Source organism: Lycium ferocissimum, chromosome 12, assembly GCF_029784015.1.
Source record: "Lycium ferocissimum isolate CSIRO_LF1 chromosome 12, AGI_CSIRO_Lferr_CH_V1, whole genome shotgun sequence".
Taxonomy (NCBI): Eukaryota; Viridiplantae; Streptophyta; class Magnoliopsida; order Solanales; family Solanaceae; genus Lycium; species Lycium ferocissimum.
In genome coordinates, this window is record NC_081353.1 from 11040763 (window position 1) to 11052355 (window position 11593).

At 35.1% G+C, this 11593-nt stretch overlaps 1 protein-coding gene across 1 annotated transcript; it reads right to left on the minus strand.

Moving 5' to 3' along the window:
• Positions 1-3713: 3713 nt before the first annotated feature.
• Positions 3714-10001, minus strand: LOC132041113 (NADPH--cytochrome P450 reductase-like). Its single transcript, XM_059431906.1, has 18 exons — positions 9398-10001; positions 8666-8725; positions 8477-8553; positions 8331-8388; positions 8155-8238; positions 7991-8027; positions 7537-7606; positions 7253-7447; positions 7075-7167; positions 6613-6838; positions 6448-6531; positions 6214-6365; positions 5685-5781; positions 5265-5414; positions 5110-5187; positions 4873-4995; positions 4661-4774; positions 3714-4169 (listed from the first exon to the last, which is right to left on the minus strand). The coding sequence occupies exons 1-18, from the start codon at positions 9758-9760 to the stop codon at positions 4089-4091; spliced, it is 2142 nt and encodes a 713-aa protein (XP_059287889.1). The 5' UTR covers positions 9761-10001; the 3' UTR covers positions 3714-4088.
• Positions 10002-11593: the final 1592 nt, after the last annotated feature.

The following is an 11593-nucleotide window of genomic DNA, read 5'->3' on the forward strand; positions in this document are numbered from 1 at the left end:
AGGCCTAAGTTCAGCAGCTTTCTGTATTAGAGATCATAATGGAGATTTGGTGTATGCAGCAAGGAAAAGATTGGAGGATACTACTAATGTAATAGCTGAAGCAGTTGCAATTGAAGATGGAATACAATATTGTGTAGATCATCAGCTATTACCTTTGATAGTAGAAACTGGCTCTTTAACAATGCAAAAGATATTAGATGGAATATGGGAAGTGCCATGGAGGATATCATTGGTAGTTAAAAGAATTCAAAGGCTGAGAGAAGGAAAGCAGATTGGTGTGGCTCATGTGCTAAGGGAAGGAAACAGCCTGGCAGATTTTTCACTAACCTTGTTTTTGATTTTGCAGGTACCATGTAGTTCCATAATTTTCAGGGAGTTCCATAAACAGCTAGAAAGATAATCAACATGGAAAAAACTCAAACTCCAAACATTAGAATAAGAACAAAGAAGCAGTTTTGAACTTAGGGAGGGAATAAACTGAATATAGTGCAGTTTTCAGTGTGGTATTAATTTTATGTTCAATCTACTGAAGGATGTACTATATCTAGTTGGTTGTTTATTAGACTGATATTTTGGAGTTTGAAGGCTGGATCAGTACTACTATAATGGATACAAGAAGTGCTACACAGAAGGTGCATCACTACACAAGGAGCAATCATATTGATGGATCAGTATGCGGGGAGGATTCAAATAGCCACTTGCGGCACCGTGCGGATCTGTGAGCTTGGTTATATGGTGAAGCTATGCAAGTCCTATAAAAACTCTACTGGAAGAGACTTATTACAACCAAAAGCCTGAGGTTCTACTTCATGAGTTCTTGATCCACTCCATCTGTGAGACTTGTAGATGTGAAAAATGGATACAAGACAAGGCCTTGGAACTAGTTGGTTTTCTTCTTGTGGTGTTATTAGGATTAGTATAGTTTTAGCATTTCTATTTTCTTAGATTTTTCTTCTTTTCTCTTTCTTTCCTGCTTGTACAGTTTTGACTTATTTTAATAAATTTCCACCTTTTATGGTATCTTTAATTAAAAAAAAAAAAAAAAGGAAAACATTTTCCTCCATACCGAACACACCCTAAATGGTGTACTTTGTCAAAAGTTGAGTTGTTTGCTTAGAGGACTAGGTATCAATTCCACTCGATACATTTTTTCCTTCTTTTTTTAGTGGTGCACTCATGTTCTATAAATCCTAAATTCGCTTTATATTTGAAGTATGATTACGTGATATATATTATCCCTCTGTCCCAACTTATGTGATACGCTTTCCTTTTTAGTCTGTCCTAAAAAGAATGATATATTTCAATATTTAGAAGTAATTTAAATTGAAACTTTCCTTTTTACCATTAATGAAATTATTTACAGTCACACAAATATATTTATTTTAGACCACACGTTTCAAAAGTCTTCTTTTCTATCTTAAACTGCGTGCTTAGTCAAACTATATACATAAATTGGGACGGAGGGATTATTAATTATTTTAATTTTTAATTATTTTATTTAATAAAAACACTGAGTTGAGGTAAATAAAAAATTTCAAATTTTGCAGTGTGCATTGGATACGACTTGTGAGCCACATCCCACGTCGTGATGCACAGGCCACAATCTGTGGCTCTTTGCCAACTCGGCGTCGACATGCATCCTAGAGCCTGTTTGGATAGGCTTAAAAAAGCAGCTTATAAAGCTGGAAACAGCTTATAAGCTAAAAAAAATAAGTTGAGGTAGCTCAACTTATTTTTTTTGGCTTATAAGTTATTTTCAGCTGATAAGCTGCTTTAGATAAGTTAAGCCAAATGGGCCCAATTTTTTTTTTTTTTTTTTTTTGGACTTATTTTAAGACTTGAAATAAACCCAGCCAAATTAAACACTTAAAAAAGTGAAAACGAACTATTATAAAGCCAATCCAAATGGGCTCCTACTAATACAAATGGTATTGGAAATGAAAATCATTTATGCCCAATAAACATCGAACTTTGCAATTTTTTATTTTTTGTTTTTTATTCTTTTTCCTTTCCCCTAAGGGGTCGTTTGGTGCATGGTATAGTTTGGGATATCCTAAAGACTAATTTTTTGTACCATGTTTGGCAGAAGGTATAAATTTATCCTGGGATAAATTTATATCTTGTACCAAACAAGGTATAAAATGCATCCTAACTTAAAAGATGGGATATCCCTTCTTATCCCACTTATCTTGGGATTATTTTTTACCATCTTTTAGATGGTATAAAATAATCCCAAGAGATGGGATAAATTAATCCCAAGAGATGAAATAAATTAGTCCCAAAATTATAATCCCGGAATAATTTTGGCTACCTACTAAACGACCCCTAAGTACACGGCTCCCTTGGAAAATGACTCCTGGTAAAACACGACAAACCAAATTATAGAATTAGAATATTGACATTTCACGTTTTCTTGGAGTCGTCTTTGTAGGAAAACGGAAAATATGCTTGTCCATTAATGCAAATTATTAAGGCACAGAACTTCTACGTTTTCTCCTTTTTCGCTTCTAAAGTACTTCCTCTGTCCCAAAAAGATTGTCATAACTTTTCTTTTTTTAGTAAATCCAAAAAAATTGTGCTCTTCTATATTTAAATAATTTAACTTTATGAGATGATTTACAGCCACACAAATATCTAAGACTTGTTTTGGATTACACATTTCAAAAATCTTCCTATATTCCTTAAATTTTGTGTCAAGTCAAAAGAGGACAATCTTTTTGGGACGAAGGAAGTACTTAAGTTTTAGAATCTGCAAGGGTATAAAAAAATAACAGGAAAAGGCATAAACACCCCCAATGTACTTAGGTTAAAATGTCAGTTGCAACTTATTTCTGCGGGATCCATTATGTACACACACCTTACACATCATTTTATCACTTTTAAATTATTATTTTTTCCTTCTTCTTTGTTCTTTCTTCCTCTCCTCCAACTAGTACCAGCAAAATCTCTAAAAAAGTCATTCAAGCTTTCTCAGGCAGCTGTAACATCACCTAGGTCAACCCTTCTGCTTTTTATTTCCATCCTCATTCGTATTTTACGCTTTTATTTAAACCTTACCCAAAATTCCAAAAATCTGTCATTGACAACCTAAGGAGTAAGTAGATAGGTTTATGGGAAGAAGGTAGAGAAAATTTTACTCCATATATTTTAATTTGTTTGACTTACTTTTCTTTTTAATCTATTTCAAAAAGATTACTCACTGCTTTACAATTTATTGTAATATAATTTAATTAAGCACAGAGTTTAAAAAATAAAAATAAAAAATTTAAAACTTGTGGTCTAAAAGAACTCATAATATTTGTGTGGTTGTAAATTATTTCAGTAAAAATCTTTTTAGAATATACTAAAAAAAAATGTATCACATAAATTGAGACAGAGTGAGTATCTTTTCTTTTTTGATAACTCTTTAATTTCAACTTTGATAACTCTTTAATTTCAACTTTCCACGTGACATATTTAAGACCACAAGATTAAAGAACGTTTTAATACATTCTAGATATCTTTAATTAAAAACCATAAAATTAAAATACCTTCTCTATTTTCTTAAATTCGTGCCAAATCAACATCAGACATAACATAAGCTCAAGTTATATCTCCACTAAACCAATCTGAGAACATTTGTCACTATCAACTTCTGAACTTTGTGCTTAAAACAAGTATTTGATCCAAGTGAGAAAACTAAAAGTAGATGAAGTTGAAATAAATAGAGAGCATTTGGAAGTTGAAATTAACATTTGTTTAAGATGGATCTTAATCAATGTCAAAAATCAACAGCATACAATGTCGTCTGAAGTCTGAACCATCTTGCTAGTTCAGTAGGGAAGTTACAAGCTCTATAATAAATATTGCCTAAAATTAATACTAACATAATTATTGGTCTTACTATTGTATATATGAATTAACACGAACCAAAAAATCCTTCATCCAAGAGTAAAAAAGAATCATACAATCATGGAGCTGTGACGACGAAGTCGTACACTTCTTTTCCGTATTGAGAAAGGCTGATTGTTCTTTGCATGTCGCCTTTCCTATATATTTCTCTAATCACAATAGGCTTGCATAATATATAGGTAATATCCATGAGACGATCACCATACATCACGCAGGTACCTTCCAGTCGTTTGCAAGTTCTTCACCAAGCCCTCAGCCTTGGTGCTGTCAAGTGATCCCTGAGATAAAGTAAAGCCCAAGTTATAACTTCAATCTAAGGAAAGGTTTTGCACCACATCCATTTGTACACAAAAAAAAAGACTTGAAGTTTCCTCGTGTGCTGTAATTTGCTTCTTCATTTTCTTTTGCCAAAGTCTTTGTTCCATAAGGTGAGGAACAGCTATGTTTTTACAGGGGAAAAAAATAGACATTGTCAAACGCCCTACAAGAGGACCTGTCCCCACAGACCATGCTAAACTAGTTATATATCTATCAACATCCGACTTACAGTTCTGCGTCTTAAAGTGGCATGTCAAGTAAAGTACATTGAATTGGTCCAGGTCATTAGTGGTGATGAATATTTCCACAAATCAAAAACCCCTTAACAGGAATGACAAATGACTAATGGAATTAAATATTGAAAGGAGGCTGGTAAGGTACCGGACAACCCATTGACAGCACAGAATGAAATACCACAGCCAGAAATTAGTATGTTATTGAGAAGTTTTACCTGATCCTGTGCAATAGTGTGAAGAGTCCGGTGGACATCCCTAGCCATGCCTTTAGCATCACCGCAGACATATACGTATCCTCCTTGAGAAATCAGGTTCCAGATGTCCGCAGCCTAGACAAAAGAAAATAGTTAGATGACATCTCAAAACAACAATAGGCATAACATAAAATCTATTTGGACAGTAATAAAGGAGAGAGTGAGCAGCATACCTTCTCTGTCATCTTATGTTGTACGTATTCTTTGTTAGGTCCTTCACGGGAGAAAGCAACAACTAGCTCAGAAAGTGCACCGGCCTCGAGGAAATTGTCTAACTCATCTTGATAGATGTAGTCCTACAGATACGAACAGATGAGTTGAGTGGATATAGTAAGCCATAAATGTAGTACCAATTCGTGCTTATGTGGGTGAATTTGTGCTGAAATATCCATAAACAGTTTAATACTAACCATTTGGCGGTTCCTGCATCCAAAAAATAGCACAGCAGGACCAAGCTCAGCTCCTTCCTTCTTCAAAGCTAATCTTTCCTGAAAGATAACAGAAGTGTCATTGCAATGCATTTCAAAGACTCACATTTCAAAGTCTCTGATGGTTTGAATCTAACCTGGAGGAAACCCCTAAATGGTGCCAACCCAGTGCCAGGGCCAATCATTATGATTGGAACCTTGTTATCAGCTGGCAGTTTAAAGTTTGATTGTCGAACAAAAATAGGTGCTGTACTGCAGGAAAGGTTTTCTTGTAGAGGAATAGCATTCTGAAAGAGGAATCACATGGAAATAGAATGAGAGCCAAAGCTACATTAACTTTTAACATATGAAAGTCTAAAAAATTTCGATAGAAATGGAAAAATCACTAACTAGTATTAAGTTAGTAACTCCTAATAAAAAAGCTAAATGCCACAAAAAGACATAAATCTCCATCTGGCATAGTGCACAATGGTAATACCAGTCAAGTGGTTCTTTGTGAATTCTCTTACAATTTATATGAATGTTCTACAATAGTTCAAATTTCATTTAGCAAATACCTTCATCCATGTTGAGCAGACGCCCTTGTGAATTCGTCCAGTTGGCATTTTGTCGTAAACCAGTGCACAAGTAACATGAATTCTCGATGGTGCCATCCTGCAAGTAAATGTAGATCACAAGGTTATGTTCTCTGATTTGTCAAATCAAATGGAGAGAGAGAGAAGTAGAAGCAATCTTTCATTTCCATAAGGTAGTGCAAATATGACATATTGCAGAAAAAACATCAGTAGCACATGCTGTAGTCGGCAACAGTATGTCTGCCATTGTCGAAAATACCTCGTATTACGTTCAACGAATAAATGAAAACCTTACTCCAAGAAATATGAAGATAGTTCCAATAAAGATCTTTAAAACAGATATCTTCAATCCGCATTTTGCATCGCCCATTATGGAATACAAACGTTAAAAGGTTAGCTTTTTGTGGTTAACTCATTTTATCTCCATCCTACATTGTGCTACTTCCTGGATATATTGTAATAAAACTGCCTTTACTTTTAATATTTTGAAGAACAGCAGCAAGCTACTCACCTAGGAGATGATGAGATGGAGTAGAATCTCGGTTGTAGGCGAGGAGCAACAGAAGCAAAGAAAACACCGACTGAAGGCTTGGCTGAAGGAAATTCAGCCATGACTTCAAGAAGGCTTCTCTGAATTGCAACTATCCACTGAGCATATTCTTCCTGAAGAAATTGATTACACAAAGACATGAGAATGATAAAGGTAAGCTCCAATAAGTGAAAGTACGATGCAACAAGTCCACACCTTTCCAGCAGGTGACGCGAGATTTCTTAATCGATCAGCTTCATTTGGATCAGAAGCACATGCGGCTAAAGCAAGTAAAGCAGACTGCAAGATATGCAATTAAGCATGAGTACTTCATAGCTCACAGATGAACGCGAGAAACTGCAAGATCAGTAAAGAAGTTACCTTTTTAGGAGAACTCAAAAGATCAGCATACCGAGTCAATGCTGTTCTCAAAGTGCAAGGAGGGAAGGGAGATGGTAATGAGCTTCCACCAAGTGGTGTGCCATCCTCTTTATCAGTGTGAATGGAAAAGAAAGTGTCCGGTGATATGTTTAGTAACCTTTCAGCTTCCTCCACGGTTTCAATAAAATTTTCACAGTACACACCAACATGATCACCAGTTTCATACCTGAGAAACACAAGATCCATTTTAGGAAACATGACCACAATCAACTTCAGTGACATCACTTGGATTCAAATAACTTCCAGGTCAAAATCTCCCCATAAAAGAAATTTATAGAATTCGAATCATGCATTGAATGCCCTGTTTACAGAATTTTAGAATCACACACCATGTATATCTATAGTTCTTCACTGAAGACAAAAAAGGGCATAAAATGTTGAATGACTTAAAAGTGGACTTACGCAAGTCCGGTGCCAGAAATGTCAAACTCCAGATGAGTACAAGAACGATCAGAAGCAGGAGTATGAAGCTCCTTCCTTACAGCGACATTAGCTCTGCAGACATAGAAGGAATATTAGAACTGAATAGAGCATGCACATAGAATGAAGTCCAATAACTTAGGAAGAGCAGGTTTGTTACCTGCAAGGATGTTGAGCATCAACGACGACATGTCCATTTGAATGACCATTTGCGTTAGTCAAGTCGTTGTCAAAGCTTGACTTTTCATGGATAACAACCCTATATTCCAAAACTGCAGCAGTATATGGAGTTGCAGCAGTTGCATCATCCCCATCAAGAAGCACCTTATCCAATTCAGGCCACACTAAATCACGCCTACAACATTCACGTAATTATGAGCACACTGATATTTAGAAAACAAAAGGGAACTCCTGTTATATTAAGAGAAGTCTCTGTAAGCATACCATGCAGAAAAATCATCTTCAATGCATTGGTCATCGTCTCCAAGACCCACTGGAACCAGCCTCTTTCCACCTGTAGTTTATACACTTTAGCATGTAAGAACTGAGAATCAATTTAATTGTGGAAAGAGGATAACATCCTAGATCACATTACTGGAACCCAATGAGACAGTTTTCCTCTACACCGATGATTTAATTTTTGAACTTAAAGAGGTCTTTGAACTAACCAAGTTATATAAAAAAGCTGCCTTTTACAGTCAAAATGTGAGTCAACACTAAAAATTCCTTGTTTTACTGCAAGTGAATACAAAATAACCAAAAATGTTCTAATTCACTATCCTAATTATACAGGATGGCATAATGTGTATGATATCCAACTAGAGAACAACAGTTATCCAATATTTCATATTCAGGTAAAAAAATGGAATTGAAGTTTGCAATCAAAAGAGAATGCTACCTTGCTCAGCCAGAAGTTCATCCACAACTTTAGCAATCTGACAACAAAAAAAAGAACAAACAAGTACATGTTAGCAAACAGCTGTCATATTAGTGGTTTCTCATGTATATTGGGATATATATGAACAGGAACAAGTGCAAGACCCAATAAAATTAATCTCAGACCTTGTTGAAATGCTCGTATTGTCTGTTTCCAAGCCCAAATACTCCATACTGAAGATTTTTAAAGTAGTCACCCCTCTCTTTTCCCTGCAGAAAATAACAGAACACCGATTAAGGTGAGATGCAACAAACTTAGACTCATAAGATGTTAGATCACTTAGTCAATCAATTACATTTACCTCTACAAACCATTTATAGAATCTGGCAGCGTTATCAGTTGGTTCACCATCTCCATATCTATGATCAACAAAAATAAATCAAGTTAGTAATGCATATATGCAACTTGTCATCTAGCAAATACAACATTCATCATCTAGCAACTTACGTCGCCAAGAAAAAGAATGCAAATGCTTCTTTCTTCAATTTCTCTTCATACTCTTCATCATCAGCCGCATAATCATCCTAGAATTCATTCATTTAAGCAATCAAAAACAATGAAATCTTGATTCCCATAATCAACAACTTCACTTTGTATATCATACTTGTGAAGAAAACGTAACAAAAGAAAACTCACCATATCAACCACTTTAAAGGTAGCCTTGTCATATCTGGCCTTCGCTTCCTCAGCAAGTGCCTGTACAAATACATTCACGATCACTAGTTAGTCCTCATGACGATCAACATCACCAAAAACTAGTGAGATGCACAAAATTGCCCTTCCTCATATGTTGATACACCACTTTTTATCAATTTCTTTTTTCTGATGACAATCCACTGTTTGCCATTTTACATTTTTTAAGTTGTATACTTTTTTAGAGTTGACTTTTTGGATCTTCAATATGATTACTCCTTTTGACTAATTCTACAACCCCAAAATCACGATCACCAAATCCTCACAAAATATTTCTCTAATTATTCCATGACTTCAACTTCTTGAGTTTTTTACACTCAGAATATTATGAATGTCTAATAATTCAAATTTAGTAACCTAGAAAATAAAGTAAACAAATACTACTATGAGTATTGTACTCCCTCAGTTCCAATTTATGCAGCAGCTTTCCTTCTCCTTTATATAATTAGAAATAACTTAACTTTAAAATTCCTCTTTTAACATTAATGAAATGACATGTAACGTTAGATTTATAGTGACACAAATATGTAAGGATTGTTTTAGATTATAAATTTGAAAAGTCTTGCCAAGTGATACCACATGATTTGGGACGGAGGGAATAATAACTAATTGTGGAAGGACATTATAAACTGTCAATGGTATATTAGTTAAATCTTTATTTATTTATTATCAAACCTTAGCGAAGCCTTCAGCTGTACCAGTCTGTGTTCCAAAAAAGATGGTAATTTTCTTCTTGCCATCATCAATCTCTTCAGTTTCTTTAACCGACTTAGGAACAACCAACTTAGGTGGGTCCACAACCTTCTTAGCAGATGTCGAGGTGGAGCGCCGCCATATTAAGACAACTGCACATCCGATTAAAACAGCCACTGATGTTGTCAATATCATCATCAAATCTTTGTTCTCCATTAACAAAGTTGTCAATGAAGCCGACGAACTTGAATCCGATGACTTGTTTAGCTGATCGAATATCTTTCCTCCTTTAAAGATTGCTGCCATAAAATCAAAAGGAGAAAGTTTTTCTGGTGTAGACTCCATTTTCTCTGTAAATTATCAAGAATTGAATTGTACACAATTCTTGATGATTTAGCAAGAAGGCGATGAAAAGGAGGGGAAAAAGAAGTAAATTTAGAGAGTTTTTTTCTATGTTTTTGTTGTTGTTTGGCTTAGTATGGTGTGGTTTGGTAGCTGAATTTGGTTAAGTTTGGAGAGACTTGTGAGGGAATAAAAAGGAGAGGGGAGAGTAATATATGGAGGAGGTGAAAGGCAATGTCGAAGGACAGAGGAGACAGGCAACGCCCACCAACCCAGACTGGTCAACTCACCTAACACATATTAACTATGGTTAAGTATTAAATTCTGCCATTTTTTGGTATGTTTTGGTGGGTTGAAAACATGCTTTCTCTTTTCCAGTTTAAATATTTCACTGGACATAAAGTTTAATAATAGTAAATAAAAAAGAAATTGAATCTTATGATTCAAAATTAAAAATGTGTAAAATGTATTAAAATATTCTTTAAATTTTATGATTTTAAACTTGTCATATATGATGTTGATTTATGAACTTATTAAATATTGAAAGAAGTGCTTTTTTAGTACAAATAAAAAAAAATAAGGCACTTAAATTGGAATATAGAGAGTATTAACTATGGTTAAGTATATTAAATTCTGCCATTTTTGGTATGTTTTGGTGGGTGAAACATATCGATGGGTTTGAAGTCGAGATTTCTTGAAATGCCCTTTCCTGTCCATTTTGACGGATTATTGGCCACAAACTTCATATTAGCGGCACATGTCATATTGACTTTTAAAACACCTTAGCGGCCCTGTCCTGTAGGTAGACGTACATATATTAAAGGAAACAAAACCACGAATTTCATGATGTATTAGTTTTAGACCTTTTTCTTAATTTTAGTAACGTGTATACATAGACGCACACAAACTTCTCTATAAAGAAAGAAGGCCAAACCCATCGACAAACACTCATAATGATGCCATTTCTTTCACTGGCACTAAAAGTGGCGCCTCATTCCATTTAAATGACTTGAATTGGTAATTCTATTAAACGACATTTTGACCGTTTTTGAGCAAAACCAACACCAATCGTCTCCTACGTGGATTAAGTGGCCAATTAAATTGTCTTAATTTCATTTAAATTGGCGCTAACTCAATTAAATTGTGCTAACTCATTTTAATTGTAAATTCGCTAATTTGTAAATTAAATGGAGTTTTGACCATTAAAAATTGGGGCTTTTGGGTGGTTGGATGTGCGAATGAGGAGTCACTTTTTGGTGGGGTTTTTTCCGATAACGGCGCAAAAAGTGTCTAATGGAATAGGAATGACCTACCTGAAGTGTTTAAATGGAACAAGGGTCGGTTTAGGTGCTCAAGTGAAAGAAGTGGACGACCACAAGTGTCTATCGATGGGTTTGGCCAAGAAAGAATTATGAGTGCGGACCTTGAATACCGGGATAGTAACGCCAATGGTTTGGTCATTGGTGTATAGCCACAGAGATCAAAACATGAATAAAATAACTGTTGGTTATTATTTTGGGTGGGTCGCCTATGTGGACTGACCCGACCCATTTAAAGGAGATAAACATGTGGGGAATTATCTAGGGAAGTTATTTTCTTAACTCCTAAGAAAAAACCACCACTCCTAAGGATTGAACGTGCAAATTGAGTGTTGCACTTATTTTGGAAGTTCTCCCAAAACTTCTTTCTCCAACAGAGATAATTTTATCTCATTCTTCACACAAAAATACACACAAGAAAAGACATCTAGTTTGTGGTAATTAAATTTCGTTTCCTAGTGAATTGAAGTTCGACTTGGGGTAGTTTTTTTGAGGGTGAGCTCAACGATCTTCAGCT